Raw genomic sequence first — 21,117 nt, 5'->3', positions numbered from 1 at the left:
TGCATTTTATTAACTTTATGGTTCTGATCCTAGAGATGTGCTTACTTATTATAAGCAACTTCACATATATGAGACTTCCCTCTGAATACTACTCATCTTGAGCTTTCAGTCAAGGCAGTGTTCCTGCAGAACAGATATATTTTACATTTGGAAGAACAATGAAAAAGTTTATTTTAAACCTTGGTGATGTTTTGAAAACACTTAAAGACATTCTGAGTTTTATTAGTGCTGACCAAGACCAATTAGCAGACAGCACAGGCTCAAGGACTCTATAACCGAAGTGAAAAACAAAATCTCTACATCTGAACTGTTGTTAAAAACAGGACTCCTAAACTTCCTAAGGTATCAACTGAAGTCTCTTAAATGTGCTTGAATACAAAGGCATTTTTGTGTCTTAAGAACACCGTACCACTTCCAGACGAAAAATTATGCAGAAAAAAAGGAAACCAATAGAAGAAATTAAAAAAAAAGGAAAATGAAAAAGAAAGAAACAAGCCACAACAATGCACGTACGTACTTAGCCCTGTAATTATTGGGCCACTTCCAGCAGGGCTTTGACCACCTGTCCCTACCCCTGCTCCACCTACACCTGGGGAGAAACCATTGCTTCCAGGGATAGGAATGATTCCTGCACCTCCTGGGCCATAGCCATTGCCATTGCCACTGGGAAGGAACCCGTTTCCTCCTGTCCCACCACCTCTGGAACCACCTCCAGCAGGAACGCCATCCACACAGAGTCTGCGGTGTTCATCTGTTAACAGCAATGCACAGAGAAGCGTGAAGTAAATCAACCCTCAGAGTCAGCTTATAAGGAAGATACAGATCTTTGTATGCTACAAAAACCAGAACACCAACTCCTTGTTTCTTTGATGTTATGTGTTCCCTTTCCTACTCCTAATCTCAGGCAGACCCCATGATTGTGACAGGTGTTATTTAAGGAAGGACACTAAAAATAGTAAAAGGAAATATTGCAATTTAAAATACTTGTTGAAATCTTTTTGTTGATGTGTTGCCAGCAGCACTGTAACTCCCTTGTCAGTCAGAGATCTTGATACAGATAAACTGTAAATACATCTCACTAGGGATGTGGACTATTATTCTATGTGCAGAGTTGAAAGAAAAAATGAAATACTGATGCATTCTAGTTCAAAGTAACCCAAAATTTAATGGAACAAGAGAGCAGCTGTTCCTTTAAATCAAAATGAACTAAGGACCCTCAGAGTCATTTCCTCTTCAAGCTTGACCACAAAATCTTTCCCATTTCCCAAGAACTATTTCCAAAGTCAACAAAAGGACGCTAAAGAAACTAGTCCCAAACAATCATGGACCAGAAAAAAATGGTTCACAGATGGTAACATCAGTATTAAAAACACAAGAATGAATAATAATGTAATTCCTGACTTTCTTTTTCCATTTAGCCTACATTTTAAACTAGTTTTAAATATTCCAGTGACCTCCATCCCAACTAGAATGGACAGTAAGGAGAAAACAAACCAACCAACCAACCAGCCACTCACCAGATCCTCTGACAGGACACATCTCTGGAACAGATCCTATGGCCCAGCACCGGCCAGACTCACAGCAGCATTGCCTTTTGGTGAACCTACCAGGAAGCTCCTGTGCACAGCGGCCATTCACTATGTTGGAGAAACACATACTTGCCCTCTGATCTGGTAGTTAATTTAAAAAGAAAACCACAATTAGTCACATGAACTCTCATGATTACTTTCCCTTATTCAATTCATGTAAGGACTGAAATGATAAAAAAGTTGTATTAAGAAAAACCCAAAACTAAACCCCCAAATACCCCAAAACACCCCCAATAATTATCTCAGGTGGTAAGTACCAACACATTGCACATTTGGTTTACTGCAGGATCACATTATTTCCGTGACACTAGGATTGTATAAACACTAGTCTTGCATTAATCCAAAACACAATCTTAAAAGTCTGATCAAGCTAATGGGAAATATGGATGACAAAAAGATACAAAGCAGTACAAATAGAAACTAGATACAAATATATAAAAATCAAGACATTCCATGTAACAACATCAACATCAGTACATTCATTTAATGAATTTTTCCTTGGTGTAGATACATCTGACTGAAGAAATGTTATCCAGGCTGCTCTGCTCAGCAGACTGAATGTACAACAGTATTTTTAGCAGTGCCATGTAAAAACTATTCAATATAAATACATCAGTGTTTATTATATTTTAGTTTCTTCAGGGACACATCCTATATCTTTTGTTGTCATATTCCTGAATGATGCCTAGGAGAAAAGCTTAATTAGTTTTGAAAGACACAGTACCAATTACAGTAACCGAGCCGATTCTGATATGTTGGTTTAAAGCGAGTATTCTATCTTAAACTGGGAGGAACAAAATTATTTATATTAATACAGATTACATTCTTCACTTTTCTTCTAAGTAAAGGTGAAATTATATTTCTAGAGTACACAAATTATACTCCAATACCATACACATTTGAAAGCACAAGAACTTCCAGGCACATTTTCATCTAAGGGAAGGAGGTTCTGTGACATAAGGGCTTGCCTTAGCAGACCACGGCATGTGATTTGTGTGCAATTGGTTCTGGGGGCTGATTTTAGAAACCAGATTGTAAAACATGCCAAAATGCACAGAAATTTTGATCATACTGGAAATCACAGGTTCTCAGTATTCATGAGGCCAGGCGCAATATACTTGAAGTTTGGCACTCCTCAAATGAACCTGTATGGCAAAAGCTGGCTACACTGTGCGAAAAATTATCCATGTGAAATCACTTGTAGGTCTTGTGTTGCTACTGGCTTACAGCATTTATCTGTAATTTAGGAAGCCCTTCAGAATTCCCGTCCCTCTCCCAACATGAGAACAAAGTGCTTTGCGCTGTCTGAAATAAACCACATGAGAACTAGAAAAGACACTATTATTAGCAATTGTTAATGTTTTTCCACATGGTATGCAGTATTTTTAGTTCATTTATCAGAATAGTTTGTACCACATATTTGACACATGCAGCTGCATGAAAGAACTTACCACATGCAAAAATGAGATACATCTTTTTCATAATACAGAAACAGGTTTTAAAAAAATTGTCCTGTAAAAGCTGCAATCTACTGAAATTTAATATTTGGTTATCGTCTGCTCCAGCCAAATTACTGGCACCTCGGCATACACTATTTAATACCTTCTGAGTTCATATATGTGCCTTGTATTGGTCTCTAAAGGTTAAATTAACCTATGTAAGATGAAACTTGAAATATCAAGGAAGGACAGATGTTTGCTCCTTTAGAACCAAAGTGAGCTTAGCTTTTGGTTTCATCAGATGCAGGTTAGACAAAGAAATATAATTAACATTTCATATGTTTGCCAAGACAACAGGGAGAATTAATTGATATTTTCCTAAGAAGATCCAGATCTCAGGTAGGAGTTCTTAGGCTATAATACAGTCGACACAGAGGGATCTACTATCCACATAAACATGGTTGCAACGGCAATCATCATCATCAGAGCATGTTATTAATTTTAAGTAGCTGGATCAGAGATACTGATGAGTTAGCATTTAGTGAGGTCCTGGGGCAGGGGAGAAGTACTAGATGGTTGGGACAGATGCTGCTGCCGCTATATATAAAATCCCTTAATAATCCTGAGAGCTCTAAAACCCTACAGGGTGGAATACCTACCAATACAGCGGGAGCCATCCATGGATGTGACATAACCCCGTGGGCAGATGCAGAAATAGCTTCCTACAGTGTTAGAGCATGCACCACCTTCACAGATTCCTGGGATGATGCTGCATTCATCAATATCTATCCAAAAAGGAAAGGGCATAGGATAATTATCAGAGTACTCGAATGTATTGCATTAAAAAGAGGGAAAGAGCTTTTCTGAAATGAAGCTGTTATTCAGCTCAGATTGAATAACATATTGCTGGTGTTTACATACTACAAATAATTTTATTTGCCATCTAAAGGAGGCTTTCCTTATACATTCAAGGGGTGCACCACTTCAAGTTGCATAGGACATTAGAGCAGTCTGGGATTTCCTCTAAATGATACATACTGAATGCCATCCCTAGGAAGCACAGAACAGCTATAATGCAATACCAAAATACACATCCTGCTTTGAGTTGAAGGAGGGACGATGGTACAGCAGCCAAGCATGATAAGTCTGGGCTCTGTGACCACAGAAATATTGCTTATCAGATCTGACTGCTTTCTGGCCTTCTAATACTCCAACTGTAAGCAAGAATTTTGGCTGAGCTCTTCAAATGCAACCAAATGTTCTATTTTCCCTTTTTTTTCCCAGATATTTATAATCAATTCAAAAGTTTCTGCTAACTAAACGCAGTGGTCTCATCTGAACACTGAAACTATTTTGTATGTAAATACATACAAAGTGAGATGCCATCAAGCTGACGAACTGGCTGCTGTATGTAACAGTGCTAGGGCACTTGACATCAGGACTAAGAGCACTCTGTGCTGTCCCAGCAGAAAGAGAAAGCAAAATGAGGAGCAGAGATAGTAAGAAGCAATGGGAAGAAATAGTCTGACTATATTGTTAGAGATGTGAAGCACAGCAGATCAAACTGGAATGGAAGAAATACAGGTGGGAAGAACAGCATGAGAGTAAAAACTGTCATGACCATTTATACAAACAAGCTACTTCAAGTAACCGCTCTGTTCTACAAACGTGACAATCTTCAGACAAAGGAATATTTTTAGGGTCACTTTAACAACCTAACTTTGCTTTTAACTGACCTCTGCCTATTAGCTTTTCAAGTGGCTTTCAGTGAATGTGGACTGTGGCCCAGGTTTAACATGGGAGGCATTCTGAAAAAACACAGGGACACATGAGCCAACTTTCTAACTAGCTTGAGATGAGTTATGTTTTCCAGTTGGAATTATGTGATACCACAGGTTTTGCATGCCTTGATAGCAAAGGTAGTTCTACATAGAAGACTTTGGTTTAGCTTGTTTGTAAAAATCTGGATGCAGTATTTATTTCAATTAGCTTTCATATTGTGAAACAAAAACCAAACCAAAAAAGTCAAGACTGTTGAACTCAGATTGTCTCATGTCAAATAATGCAGGAGAAGCATCAGAAAGAGCATATGACAGAAGTTATCTTGTGATAACACTGTGAAGTTCTTCACTTTCCTTGTGAGAAAGCCTTAGCACCCCACAGACCATTCCTTGCACTTTTACACAGACCTATCATTTCCTTGGAGCTGTCACTCTAGAAATTCTCTTGAGATGAATGACTACTTGAGAAATAAACTTTAGCAGGTGTTATTTCTTGGGAGGCTTTTATGTGATTAATACTTTGCTCCCTCCCTTGCTACATTCTTCACACTGAAAACTCAAAGAAAAGGAAGAGTGCCAAAACTGCTGGCACCCACTGCAATTATATTAAAAAGGTTAGTTCCCCACTATGGGAAGGTCCACACATGAAGAACTCCCTTTAGATATGAATCTACGTGGGACATTCAAGTACTGAAAGGAAAATTAAGTTCTGCTACAAGGCCATGAAGAATATGAAACCTGTTCTTTGTAAAGTTGTGGATAACTGGCTAGCTGAAAAAGGTCTCATAGACATAGTCCAGCTGGCTGGACAAAAATGCACATCGCTCTCAGCTTATCTGAAGTAAAGCAAAATACACTGTCCTTGGCTGTCCTTGTTACACAATAACAGGAAGATTTTGGTGGGAAAAGAATGTTGCAGGTGGGAACAGATAACTACAGAAGAGAAACTAGGGGCGGGCTTGGTATTTAGGCAACTAACCAATAATGAGCTTAACTTTTGTAATATGTATGAGCTAATTATAACAAGGCATAAAAGGTGACTGTAAGAGACAATAAACGAAGTCTGCTGATCACTCATATTGAGTGACTGTGTCTTCCCTCCGTCACGACATAAAGTGAAGGTATGAATAAAACACCCCCTCTCCCACTGGCATGTCGTTTGAAGTGTCACTGTAGAAAAAAAAAATTATCTTACAGGTAATTTGTCTTCAAACTTCCTAACTTGCCTATATATGGCCTTTTGGGTTTTTTTACACTGTGGAGCAGAATCAGGGGAAGTGAAAATTTTGTCTTTCTAATAGGGTTATTTAAGCATTTCAGAGCACCCAAAGAGTTAAAATTTTACAGTAAACCAGTTACAGAATGATGACAACTATTCCCTACATTTTAGACATCTACTCAAATATGTACAAAAGAAAGCATCATTTTTCCTAAATCAAGACTTCTAAGAAATAATGCTTTCACTTAAGACTTCATAGTTACCCACTTAAGAGATTCCAGAATTCCAAATGATGGTATAAATCAAAACCAAATAATTCCCCAGGAAATCTCTGAAATCTTGCATTAATTTACTATATTAAAAACAATATATATAATGTGGTGAACTGCTTACCATCTGATTTAATCCAATGAAATGAAACCATGTGTGTAAATCAAAACAGAACTGGAACCGGCTGCATGCCTTGTTGAGAAGTTTCATGCAGTACAGGTCTTTCACAACACATAAGTCTTTTAAACATTAATACTGTCTTCTGTATACACACACAGTCTGAAACATCGGGTCAGACAGAGGGGCAAGAAAATGGGTCAAAATGAGGACTCTGCAGGAAGAACTTACTTTCTCTGGAAAGTGACAACTTTGTGATTGCGGTCACTGGATGCTTGTGCAAGAAAACTCCCTTATTTTACCATCCCTTGAAGTACACCTTCGATCTCAAGGAAAATACTACCCTTTTTCATCACTGCTTTAGTGGTTCTAAAAATAAATTCCAATAAATTAAAAATAAATTCTAAAGTTTAGAGGCACTTAAACTTTGATAAAGATAATACCAGCATGGTGATCACAATTTAGCAGCAGGGAAATACTGTCTGAAGATACAAATGATGTACACATGAATGGGATGGCGCAAAGCTGGTAGCAACTACCATCAGTGATATATGAGCAAGTTAAATTTAACAATCCCTATGCCAGGAACACACATTTTCAAAATATCTATTTCATTCAGTCACTCTCATAGACTGGGTCTTAAATTTGGTATGTTTCATGGCATCCATTTTTTTTTGGTTTTTTTGCTAACTAAGGTATCACACCACCAACAAACACAAGAAAAATGAATCTATAAAAATCTGACTACTAAAACCAGCAGGGACTTGAAAACTCAGAGTTTTCCCTTAATTTTCATTGTTTGGCACATGTACCTGCTACTTTAAAGGCATAACATAACACCTGATCTACCAAAGGAAACCAAATTCCAAACTAGTGGGTCATACAGTACAAAGCCCTTTTGAGGTAATGAGTAGGTGGCTTTGTAGCCTGGCAAGTGAAAGACATAGGAAGGAAGTAGTTAGCCCCTTCTGCAAAGCTGCAGGACATAGACCACCCTTCTCACCTGCCTACAAGCACAGGATTTTAACACTGTCTAGGGCTTTTGTCCAAGAATGACAGGGAGCTGGGACGGGAGGAAGTACCTTCCTGAAACCTGGGCAGTGACCAGAATGGAAGGAAGACTCCACAGTCTTCTCCATGTGGAGAGAAATACATTTTTTTGACCAATTAATATGGAGAACTCTTGTGGAAGAATAATTTTCTTACTTACTGGAGCAGTACCAAGTCAGTGGATTATTTTGTCACTATTTTTTAACCTAAATCTCTGTTTCTCCTTCCCCCTCCCTGGTTTTGCATGTGCAATTCCTTCAACAAGATCTCTGTTACCTTTGACTGGAAATTCTGAGACTTTACCTCAGGAAGAACTATTTTTAGGATGGCTGATTGAAAAAGTTACTCAATTTCCTCCCTTCCCCCCTCCAAAATACATAAATTAACAGTCTCAGGGAAAATGCTCCAAAGATAGTAAGCGGAGATGCTGTCTTAAAGGTGAAAAAGAGTGGTTGCAATATTGCACACAAGACGAGAAAGACAGTCTCAATATGAGAACCGATTTAAATGTGTAGCATAAACTTTGCAGGTGTGAGCATTAATAGGTGAGCTTCTGCCAAAAACACCCAGCCTGGCTACCTGTCATCCAGAATTCATGACTTTTACTGCCACAGTAAGCAGGATTTTATGAATAACTGAATTAAAAGTACCAGAAAAGGGGCCCTCAACTGCTGCGTTCTGAAAAAGGGTTCCTTGAAAACAAGTTTAGTCTATAGTAATACGTGGTAGTATCAAATCTGAATAACACACAATGTAATGGAATTATACATTAAAGCAAGAAAACCAGAAATAAAACTGTTCCTTTTAAAAGGTTCTTTGCATTGTGATGGCACATTAAAAAAAAAAAAAAAAAAAAAAAAAGAAAAAACCAAACAAAACAACAAAAAAACCTAGTTAGCCTGTGACATGCAGTCCTAGCCCTTTGATGTCAAGAGTACAGCAACATACCTTTTTGGAAAAGCATCAGAGGCATCCCACCTCCAACAGTACCTTTGACTCTAAAGAGTGTCATAGCTAACTACATTTAGTCAAGTCATGTATCTTCAATTTGAGAAGTTTAAGTAGAACACATTAAATCCCTGAAGTACTAATAACTAGTAGTCCACCTCTTAAGTAAACCAGCAAGCACAACTAAAAGCTTATTCCTCCTCTGAGTTTATTTAGGTACAATCCAACTTTGAACAACCCATAGTTAGGTTAATTCTGGAGGATAACATCCTAAAAATGAACAGAATTTGATTTCTAAAAAGACTATGAAAACTCAATATATTGTAGATCAAAACTTTGAGGCCAAAGAAGAGAAGGGTTTGGAGTTTTCTTTTGTTTAGTTAAGACATCACTAATGCTCCAGATACCTGGAATTTGATACAACCCCTGTAATGGCCTTTTCCAAATTATTTTATCTCTGTGCCCATTCCTTGAATACTTCCATGACTTGCCCAGTAGTGGAAGAATTTGTCCTGACTACTGTTGAAAGTCTATAAATCAGGAATATAGAAAACCTTATAAATAAAATTAGTAACCCTGAACTAGACTAATTTAAAAGGTCATATTTTCTCAAACAGCCTAAGCTACCTAGTTACACTTCCACACATGAGGGCATACACACAGAGTTGTTATGTGCTTTGGAAATCCTTTAAACCTTCTTTCCTGATAAACAACTGCCATTAGTTTCTGAATGGTCAATGTCAGTAAACAGTAATCTCAGGTTCAAAATAAATCCAGTAAGAGGAATATATGCCTTTTTACTGAAAGGAACATGGGAATACAATGCAAGCAAATAGCCCAGCACAACAATGTTTATTGCTTAGTGTAGTTCTAGCAAAATCCATTATGGCACAAAAAGTCTAACATGAACATACTTATTCTAACAATAGCTATTATTTCCAGGAGGAACAAAAAGAGAAAAAAACCTAACCCACAAAATACATCTGGATATTTAAGGGCAATGAATGTGGCAGGAGATCTCAAATCCCTCTCCCTTAAGTAGAAGACTTGCTGTTAAATAAAGAAGGTCTGAATAGTCAGTGTAATATTCCAGCCCCTGCCTCTGAACACTGAAACCTTGTCTGCTTATTGACTCCAACTTGGATTTTGTCCTTTGTAGCCAGCAAATAATATTTTACCTGGTTTTCCATACTTAAAGAAGGGAAAGGAGTAAGCAGAATACTCCATACCACATCACTTGTATATAGTGTTTTAAATAAAAAAACCTAACTAAAACAAGGCAGTTGCTAGCCAATAATTTCTCTGTGTACAGGCTCTAACTCATAGGAGACCAGTTTCTTATATACTTCTCAATGGCCCAAGCCATATACATAAATGATGTAACTTCACTCACATGACCAATTCCACTAATTGAAAGTGCAACCGTTTTAAAAACTGGCTATAGTTTTATCCTATAAATCTCACACTGAGAGATTATGAACTCTCAAAGCCTTTATTAATCAAAAAAAATAGAAAAAAAAAAAAGCCTGAATAAAACTATGGCTTGGCTTTCATTATCTGCTCTGTTCTTGGAATAATGTAAGCACAGTATGCTGGTATAATTTTGGCATTACTATCTTCTGTGAAGCATGGGGAAATGGACAAGTAACAGTTTCATAATGTTGGGGTTTTTCCCCAGAAAAACTGGGCACTGCAGGTTGTTATTTTCATAATTCCCTGTGGGGAATTATGTGACTAGGGAAGCTAGTGGAGTAGCTCTGACCAGGGACTAATTAGTACCTAACTTCTCCACATCAGAAGTGGCAGGGGCTTAGAAGAAACAAAGCCAGAGCGTATGACCTGTTCTGCAGTAGGCTGCCAACAAAGCAGGAAATTAAAAACCATTGATTACTGAACTATGAAATAACAGCAAATATTTCAGACTGCAGGTGATGTTTGATTTCTATTATGCACAGTACCATAATCATCACAGACTTTTAAGCATATATATGTTAAAAATACATTCATGTTTTCCTGTGGATACTATCAGGAAGAACTGTTGAATAACATTTTTAACAATCAAAGCAGAGCTTTAGATAGGTTAACAAAGCAGAATGCAAAGAATACTTTAATTACTGTTTTCAGAAGGAAAGAAACATACCATTGAATAAGTTCTCTTTTTGGCATCAAAGCTGAAGTGCAGATGCCAGGCAGAAACACAACGTCTAAAAAATTACCTGCATTTTTTGGATCTCTATGAAAACATCTATTTGATGGATTTTCTGCATCCTTGCCTGACAGGAGGTATTAGGTCTCCTTCACACAGAGCTCTTCTCGAGTTAGCAGCAGCAGTAAAGCATGAGCACTGCCATGGGCAGATTACAGACATCACAACAGGAGCTTCATTTATTGAACTGAGACAGTAATCCGCCATAACAGATACCTAAATGCTGTCTTTGCTCTGATGGTAGATTTATCACAGTAGAAATGCCTTTTTTTAGGACCAACACCTCAACAGCTGGCTTGGGCTACAAAAGCACTACTCTGGCTGTACAAGTCTCATAGAATAATAATAAATACACCATGATTGAAAGAATCAAAAAAACAAGCGCAGTTCTAACAAAAAAGGATAAGTAACTATTAATCAAAAAACCATTAAAGTTACTCTCTAACATTAAATTAATCATTGCATTTAATACTATAAAAAGTTTTAAACACTCTCAAGTTGAAAAGGTCCTGTTGAAGTAAACAGATGTAATTCAGAGTATCAACCTGAATAAAAGTCTTCCAATGAAATGTCTTGCAGCCGACAACACAAATGCAAGATAAGTAACAACAAAGCATACACTTCAAATCTCTACATTGCCTACACAATCAAATACACTACAGGTTTCTTTAGCATTTATAACTGGTTTTGTTTCAGCTTTGAAATCATGAGTTGATCATAGCTCTAGCATTTTCAAATCTACTTTTTCTGGTGAGGCATCACAGTCACAGTTCAACATTTGCAAATTGTTTCCTGTTAGTTGCTTATATTTAATGCACAATTACAAGAGAATGTTTCTGAATTTTGTGTACTTTATGTTGCGATGCTCAGTAAACTTAAGCTTGTATTCTACTGAAAGATAAACTGTACTGCCAGAATTTTTCAAAATCATAACTGTATTTATTGTTAGGTATCACACATAACATAAAATGGTAGTAAAACCAGCCAGTTATACAAAGAAAACTGCAAACAATAGATGCTTACTCATTTCCTAAATGTTGCGGAACCACTGCAGAATTACATTGCTTAGAAGCTAACAACAGCACTCAGATACTACAAAACTAATCATGTCAGGTATGTGTCAGGTTTCAGGTGGGTATAGGCAGCTAACTTCACTGTGCCTGTGCTCTGAGCTGGTAGGATACAAGTTAGATCTGGTGTACAATTTATATATCCGTATCAGTACAGCACCATGTCTGACCTGACAGTAGTGCCAGACAATTTTATATAAAAAATTAATGTAGTCATAAACTACATTGCATGTAGTTTACCTTTCCAAACGATTTGAGTCTATTATCAGAACAAAGCAAGTAATGGTGGATTATTACCACGTATCTTCTATATATTACCATACACTTTGTGTAATGATTTATCTACTACTAATGCCCCTGCACCCCTTGCAACTACTGCTCAATAAAGAAAAAAAAAGGAAGTTATAATTTTAAAATTCAGTGATCAAGCAGCTGGCAATTTCAACAGCAGCTGGGGTTTTTGCAGTCAGCACTGAATGGAAAGGGATGCTTCATCCTTTGGGTCTCTTTTCACATAGGTGAGAGGAGGAAGAAGCCCAGTAAAGGGCCACAAGCTGGTAAGCATGATGTCCTCTAAAAACAGCAGGAGTGGTGGACACATGCTTCAGTTACTTCCTTTCCACTTATTCCAACATAGGCAAGCCCAAAGGAGAGGTCTTGGGAAGGGAAAACAAAGCAACTGCCGTCTTCCTTTTCTTCTAATTACAATTCTCCTTCCTACATGCTGATGCGTCATTGAGGGCCTACAAAATCTCTTGTATCCTACCCAGCCACTCCTTGCTGTTTGCCTCCCTGGTAAAAAAAATCCCACTGCCTCTTGCCTATGATTACATTCCCTTTCTATCTCCCCCCCCAAAAAAAAATTACAGTCTCTGCTAGTATGTGCTGCCCACTTTACTTTTAGCCCTGTTTCTTACAGGTTGCCATGCAGTACAGGGTAGATGAAATGCCATGGATTTAATTTCCCCAAGGAAAGTGACTGACAACAAATTTCCCTTTCAGTCATCTTCTTTTGTAGGATTCCTCACTCCACTTGGTGCTTTCTGATTTCTCCCTCAATCTTGCAGAAGGCTGTGGAGACAGCGCTCTGCTGTTCTACGGCTCTACAACTCTTCTATTGTTCTATTGTATTCAGGGTATGGAGAGATTCTTTTTTCCCAGTGTCTCAGCAAGGCTCCTGATGTTCCCTTACTTCTAAAATGGTTCAAATGGACCAGCTTTCCCTGTGAAAATGATCGCTTTCTGCAGAATCCTAAACCCCTGTGTGTATGCTGGACACCTACCAGCACACTCTTACACGGTTAGGTAGATATATGCACAGATGTGCACAGACACATACACAAGCTGCTTCTGCTTCTTAACAGTGAGAAAAGCTGTATTTCTATGGCTGCTGCTCTATTTCTTGAAAACTGTTTCTTGGGAGGTTTTAACAAGATATAGCCAAGTTTCCCCTACAAAAACTCTTTATAGCAATATCACTGTGTACTGAGCAGAAACTGAAACTAATCAACATAAAAAAATGTGGAGGACAGGACCAGAGAAAAATAACTTTGGCTATTTTTTTTATGTACTATTTGATATTACTTGCAACAACACCAGATGCAACATTTTCACTTATAAAACATGATTTTCAAACTGACTGTAGTACTCAGTTTTTCTGTGAATTCTTTATGGTAGGCAAAAACTAAGGAAACCTCTGAGACAACTTCCGAAACTGGCTACAAACCGTGTATTTGTTTGTAATGGAATATTGAGTATAATATAATTTGGTAATATACTTAGATTGCCACCTATCCACAAGCCAAAGCCTTGAATAAGCAGTCCTCTGATCTAACTTGAAAGTGAAGGTACCCCCACTGGCTGGGACAAAGTCTGAGAGTTCTGATTTGTTTCAAAGGCATAGCAAATTCATTTAAATCAGTAAAGTCTTCATCAAACTCAAAAAACTTCAGCAGTTTTCTTTTGCATTACTTTAGACTATACAGAATTGCTGTACTTAATTGTATCAACATGTTTACTGAATAAACATGGTCTGTGTTTATTAAACTATGCTTATTAAACAAGGTGTAATTGATTTTTCATCAAAAAAGAAGGACATTTCCTATGTATTTTTCACTTACTCTTCAACACAAATTGTATCATAGAATCACAGAATCATAGAATGGTTTGGGTTGGAAATTACCTTAAAGATCATCTAGTTCCAACCCCCCTGCCATGGGCAGGGACACCTTCCACTAGTCCAGGCTGCTCAAAGTCCCATCCAACCTGGCCTTGTACTTAGCAGTAATTCCTTACATCCATTACCAAAACTGCCACACTGGCTTTTCATGCTGTGGTCAGGAGGCTGAAAATACCTACCTGTACTAGCATATTTTCGACATTTTTGAGAAAAAAACTAAATCCTAATAACTCAGTTGGATTTATACACTACTCACAGATGCACCCTTTATCAATAGTGCTGAATTTTGAAGCAGGATAAACACTGTCTTTAGCCGCAGAAGTCAAGACAGAAAAAAGCATCTAACACAAATTAAGAACAGCAAAGCAGAAACAAATGATGCTGCCAAGAAACCAAAAGCGCAGTACAATGATGTTGCGACTGTTCAGATCTGACATTGCAACTTCTTAGAACCTTTTCAAAGTGCTCTAATGTTTTACTTAACCGTTTTTTAGGTATGTTCTCTGACAACATCACTTACCATCACATTTTTGAGTTGCCTCATTCTGTTTGTGACCAGCAGGACACCTGCATTCATATGAACCGACTGTATTTATACAGTTTCCTCCTTGGCAGACTCCAGGGATAGCCTGGCATTCATCAACATCTACAAAAGCAAAAAAGAAGGATTACTTGACATAAGAGACAAAATTCCGTCATGGATTTTGCTGATAGACAGAGACCTCAGAAATTATTCTTTAAAATAACCACAGCAAATCCCAGCACATTTCTCCAGTTCAGTGCCAATGTAAGACATCGCAACAACAGCAGTAACATGACTCAGACTTTAATGTGTGTTGTATTCGTCACATGTATTGACTTCTGACTTGCATAGCTTTAAATATTTAAGAAGTGTACTTAAGTCATATCTGTACAACTTATTGTTGGTATCCCATGCTCTTGGATTGTTCCTTATATATATGGCCATTACAAAATGCAGGTTCTTATTTTGAAAGGATCTCTACCTGTACGTATGGTCTACCCTCCTGTCCACCTTAAGTAAATGTGATAATTCTTGCAGGATGTTCTTTCTGGACAGAAGTCAAACACTCAAGTCAATAGAAAATAGGTGCTATTCAGCCAGGGTAAATTGTATGGCAAGTGATCTGCATAACTTTATTTACTGAAGTAATAAGTAGGGCTAGAAATTCATAGATTGCTTTAGGCTGGACCTGTCAACGTTAAATAAATGGTCTTAGAAAATATACTGCCATTTTTGCTTTACATATTACTTTCAGTAACTTCCTATTCTATTTTATTATGTACTATTTGCAGTTTAAATTGTGTTGGGTTTTTTGTTCTCCGTTCTCATTTGTTTATACATAAAACAACCTGTATTTCTGTAGGTTTTTATACTAAACTATCACATGACTCAACACATATGTGCAAATGGGCAGTTAAAGTAATAACCAAGGATCATAGAGGCCTCTGTGAAATAGCCAGTGTTAAAGCAGACTGAAATTCTTTGTACACAAGGGAAGGGAGAACAGGCTCTAGGCTAGTGCATGATATACATATTATACATGGGTATTTAGATGCTTAATAGCCCTTTTTATAAGTTCAGTTAATCTATACCTATCAGAGAGTTCAGAATCAAGCTACTATATTAATACACTGATGAGTATTCCTTCACAATGAAATTTCACGTGCATCCAAATGTTCAGAGGAGAGAAGGCTTGTAAGTTTTGTTGTGAAACCTACAGAAGCCGTTCTGTGAGACTTCAGGTAATATTTCTTCTCAAATAGTTTGTCCTTTCACAGAAGAGGCAGAAAACAACTGATTTTGTTAGTTCTCCACACTGTGAAATAGATATATAGGAAACTGTCCTTTGCAGGTTGCAGAAAAGGAAGCCACATAGTTTCCAAAACTCTTCTTGGATTGCAGATAAGTACAGAATTCAATTATAAAGCAATACACTGCGTATTTAAAAAAGAAAAAAACCAACACAATTTCATTTTACTCCTTTCTCCATTAAGATTAAAATACCTTTTTTTTTTTAGCTGTATTGCTAAAGCACTTAGGAAAAGTATTTTTCATCTTTTTCCCCCTAGATTTTTCATTATTGCCAAATAAACAAAGAATTTTAAGCATTACCCTATTTTCCATTTTCAGTCAGTTTTCCTGTTAGCTTGCATGCATTATTAAATGAAGCAGCTGGTAAACTATATTTAAGATGTGGAAGAAAGCATCTCTTTCCTGCTCACATTCCTGTTTGTTTTCTTTCTCCTTGCCTTTTCCCTTTTACAACCAGCTCTTCGCCACTATGAATGCAAAGAACAGCGAGATACATATGGGATAGGAGAAATGTATTAATAGTGGAATACAGTACTCCTTTTCAGAAGGATGTTCATTATCTCAAAGCCCTTACAAGACACTGAAATTCCACCTGACTTTGTGGATTATAGTACTTCCTCAGTTTTTGCTACTCCTGGTGTCTGCTATAAATAAAATGTACGACATATGCCTTGACCATTTACCTGCTTTTTTGTTTAAGTGGGTATAATTGCTTATAGTCAAGGAAGAAGGCAATTTCTTTTTAATTATTAAAAAAAAAAACAACCAAAAACCAAAAAACCCACAACACTGGACTTGGGTTTAGGTACATTTGTAGAAGTTTTCATTTCATACCTGAATCTGTGCTGATTTTGTCAGCACAGTATTGCATCGAAATGCAACAGTTAGATTGTGAATGGACTAAGGACTTTTATCAGAGGCATAAACTTTCTACAAGCTTTTTTCTTCTAAGTAACTAGTGTTTGGTGCAATCTAGTTTACCTGGGAATAAAACTTTTCAGCTCTGAAGTACTTTACAGAATTTGGACATGATTTCGCAACATCTAGACAGAAGATGGGTTCCATCATTTATTCACACCAGCCCACCCAGTAGCTCTCTTCTGAGTAAAATTAATATGGTGCTTGGCTTTTGACCCTTGGCTTCAAAATGTATTCATCACATGCAGTACTAATGCTTATTTAAATATAAGCCAACTAAGTCAGCAGATCAGTGGTTAAAAATAACCACTGTGTATCTTTTACAGTTTAGTAAGTCAAAGATGTCAAGTAATAGTAAATTAACAGCAGTAGCAGCAGGAAATGAATAATTTCCAGAAACAGAAAAGGTATCACGGAAGCCTTGAAGTGAACAAAATTTTAAGATCTATTGATTCCATTCATTTATTTCAAATCCAATCCTATGGTTTTAAAAGGACAAAAATGTCAAGCTCTGCTGAAGCCTGAAAAGCTGATCCAAATTACACAACATAGTGAAGTGTTTATTCAGTGAAGAAAACACAAACAGTATCACTATGAAAGGCAAGATCCTGCAAATCTTTGAATCGCACTATCTTGTTTTTCTGTACTAATATCACTCTTAACTTGTGAGAGTTTATATGATAAATATTCCAAGTCATATTTAAATTTAAAGAGAATAAGTATATTTAACTTCAATGTTAGCTTAAAAACATATATACATGCTACAGGCCTGATGATTTATTTGGTCACTATCACCTTTCGGTGAAAACCCAAGTTTATTTTAATGTATCATAAGTGCTTTGGAACTGAGAAAAGTCAGAAAGGACAAAAATGTTTTCTTAACAGGGCATATTTTATGAATTACTTCTTAAATACATTTTAAGACAAAAGAATATTTTTTTCTGAAAATACAACTAATTTGAGATGAAGCATATTTTTGTTGACTTTTTTTATGTTTGACAGTTAGGCTAAGCCACACAGAAGTTTTAGCATTATTAATTATCTGTTTGCTCACACTTTCAACCCCTGACCACATAAACACAATAAACTTCTTGCCATAAACAAAAAATTAGATGAATAACTCTTTAGATAGAGTTCTGTACACAGAGGTTCAATATGCTATGGATTAGGTAGAATGTTTCCATGTGTTCATAGGCTTGATAATATCTGGCAAGAGAAGAAAGTTTCTTTGCTTTTGCAGAGTTTTCTCTGCAAAACGCCTGCGGGATTTGCACAGCTAACTTTAAACATGTACCTTTGAAAACACAGCCAAATCCAGCTTCCCTTTCTGATGAGTGGACTGTTTCTCAAAAACCCGAAGAACCAAAAAGCTCAGGAAAAATAAATCCTCTCAGAGTTTATACACAAATTTTGGACAGTGCACTTATTTACAATGGTAGTAATAACAATTACCCAAATACAAATTTTCTTTTTAATTCTACTTATGTGTATGGGGGGGTTTCTTTGCAATGGATTTGCCATGTGGAAACTTAAAAGTAAACTGCTCACCAATACAATGGAAAACTCTTTGTTCTTCCTCCGCATCCTAGATAACAGAAATACTATGAATACAAAGATACAAGAGAAATAACACTAAGCCTTTTTTTTTTTTTTTCCTGTTGTAATACTTATTTTTATGATGGGATCCTAGATGGCACTGTTAAAAATGTCAGTAAGCCTGGCACAGTAATTCCAAACAGTAGATTATAATCCACCACTCTTCATTGTGAATTTGAACCTTCATGTGTCTTCTCTCTTTTGTCCAGTCCACACCTTTAATATTCAGTACAGTACACTCCTACTACAGAACACATTTTTGGGATATTATCTCCTGTTATGGCTGTATATACTTAATGTCAGCAACGGTAGGAGGAAGAAGAAACTCTGTATTTTCAAAAGCTGTTTAGCCGACTGTTTCTCTCTCCTTAGTGCAAAAAAATAACTGTCTGAAGGGAAAGGGTGTAGCTGAGAAATGGTCTGTTGAGGAATGCAGGGAGGAACTGAAAAAACTTCCAACACAGGATTTCTGCCATTATGCTATTGCTAAGGCTGTGTAGCGATGGCAATAAAGTACTTTCAAGTGGAACATTTAAGTTTCTCCTGCCTGAATTCTTGGGATGAGGGATGTCTGAACAGCTATGATTCCTGTTTAAGCAATGACTGAATAGAAACTGTTGGGAAAAATAAAAAAAACAAAGCAACAACAAAACCAAACAATTTGAATTTTGATTGGTTTTGCTTCTCTGATTTTTTAAAAGCTGATCAAGGTAATAATGAAATAACAATACTACCATAATGTTCTATACAAGCACACTACTCAGAGAACATAATTAATCCTGAAAAGGTGCTAAAGAGCCATTTAATATACACTAAGATTGCAATATGCACATCCTGTGAAGAGTAGGAGTAACTTCATATGCAGTAGTCAAATCCAGTCACACTCTGGCGTAACGCACACTGACTCCCACACATATGAAAATTATGATGTATTTTCCAATACAAAGGTGCAAGTCCTACCAATTTTGACTTGTTCAACTCCTGAACTAGGCTATCTGCTGATGTAAGCACTCATTTCAAAAATGCCAAGTGATCCACATATGAACCACCACTAGTGAGTCTGGTCTAATTGATATGTGACAAAGATACAGTTTTATTGAATACCAAGGGGGTTTGTGTTCCTTTAATAAAAGTCTCTGCAAATCTGATGTCAGCAGCAGAAAGAAAAGTATTGAAAACCATTAGCCATATCCCTGTATTTGTTTCTAAAACCCTCAGAGAGAATGTTTAACATCAGTTTCATCTGAACTTCCTATTTCATGAAGTGAAGCCTCCTCAGATAGGTGTTAACCATGCTTGCAGAACAACTGTTTCCTGAATTGCTAATACTCCTCTCTTGTTAAAATTTCTGCAGCATCCCCCAGATGTTCATCCTTGTGACCCCTTGTATTTTCTTCTTCACAGTTTACCTCTGTGCAGTCATACCTGCTACCACTATTGCACCTTCTATCTATGCACAACTCACTGACCTACCACCCTTTACTCCTACTTGGATTAAACTCTCCATTCACCTTTCTCTGCCAGGATGAATTTTGCACAGAAATTATAAGAGTTGATTACATTCCTTGCAGTATTGCGGTGTAGTAGCATGTCCTTCAGTCCCAATTTGTCTGTCCAGCATACCCCTTGGCTCCATCCTAGAGTTTCTACTTTAACCAACTGTTGGAGGGTTTTCTGACCCTCTGTGAACAACACTGCTGTATCGCTTTTTTCTACAATTGTCATACCTAGCTGTAGCAAAAGCCTGCAGCTTATTTCTATGGACTATGTACCCTAACATGGAGTTTGGAAAGAGAAAGTGTCTCCACAGTGTCAAGTGATACATCCAGTTCCTTCCTCCAGCAGAGTGGTCTGGTAATTCAGGAAAGAGTAGGCAACACGCAATCACCTTTCAACCACCACAGAACTTAGGTCAGGAGGAACTACTAGTACTCAGAGCTTAAATGGACCCGTCTTGACTGTTGGAAGTAAAGGCAATGATTTTGTGGAACAAAGAAACTCTTCATCTTGTTTTATCCACACAGAAAATCTGACTTTTCTTCACTTGTTTGTACCCTACCATCATCTTGTAACATCACATGCTAACTCCTGCTGACATAAATAGAATCAGATCTTCCTATATAGTAATCATATGTCAAAAATGTAGCAAGAACTAGGCTGTTCAAGCTTCCTTTGTTCATCGATCACAAAAAGTAGACCACTCCTTTATTTCTGTGATTCTTAGTGGAATTCAGCAATGATGTTAACGGTGGAATTTAATTTGTCACACACAATAAGCTGGCAGAAAATGAAAACACAGGATTGTGGGCACAGGTGCTAAAGAGCTCTAGTGATCTCTCACATAATTCAAATGAAGCCCCAAAAGCTATGCCAGGATCAGTTTGGAGAGTTGTTTTAAGAAATCATTCTATCTGGCCAACATCTTTGTCATACAAAGGAGTTTGACTTAGAGATTGTAACCAACGTGCCTGCTTTCAGTATGCTCTTTCTGTTTATGATACGGTTATGAAAAGAATGTCTAAAATATACTAACCACTTCAAGATGACTAGTAAAACATAAGCTGTTATATGCAGAGGCCTATTTCTGATGTATAAGGAAAAATGCAATCAAGTATTTCTCTTTCATATAATTTGGATGCTTCAAGCAGTGTAAGCACAGAAAAAACAGGAAAGCAAATATTTGAAACTAAGAAAAATGAAAGGATTTATTGTTACCTAAAACTAATCTAAGCATTTTAAATAAAATAGATGCCTCTGCTAAGATAATGCTGTGAGGAGTTCCACAGAAGTGAATTTGACCTAACAGCTTCAGTTGTAGTTTCAGGTCAACCATACTACTGTGAGAAAGAAAACTGCATCTTTCAACCTCTTGATTTTCTCCCCATTTTTCAACACCCGTTC

The 21,117-nt window shown here is 37.1% G+C and overlaps 1 protein-coding gene across 1 annotated transcript in view; it reads right to left on the bottom strand.

Moving 5' to 3' along the window:
* Positions 1-21,117, bottom strand: part of FBN2 (fibrillin 2) — a 178,786-nt gene that overhangs the window by 109,386 nt on the left and 48,283 nt on the right. The window contains exons 7-10 of the mRNA XM_055699766.1: positions 14,389-14,514; positions 3,688-3,813; positions 1,518-1,670; positions 518-751 (exon numbers count right to left, since the gene is read on the bottom strand). Of these exons, the coding sequence (XP_055555741.1) occupies positions 518-751; positions 1,518-1,670; positions 3,688-3,813; positions 14,389-14,514 (639 nt within the window). The remainder of the gene's footprint in view (positions 1-517; positions 752-1,517; positions 1,671-3,687; positions 3,814-14,388; positions 14,515-21,117) is intronic.

Source organism: Falco cherrug, chromosome Z (assembly GCF_023634085.1).
Source record: "Falco cherrug isolate bFalChe1 chromosome Z, bFalChe1.pri, whole genome shotgun sequence".
Lineage (NCBI taxonomy): Eukaryota > Metazoa > Chordata > Aves > Falconiformes > Falconidae > Falco > Falco cherrug.
This window is presented reverse-complemented; position numbering and strand designations above follow the sequence as displayed.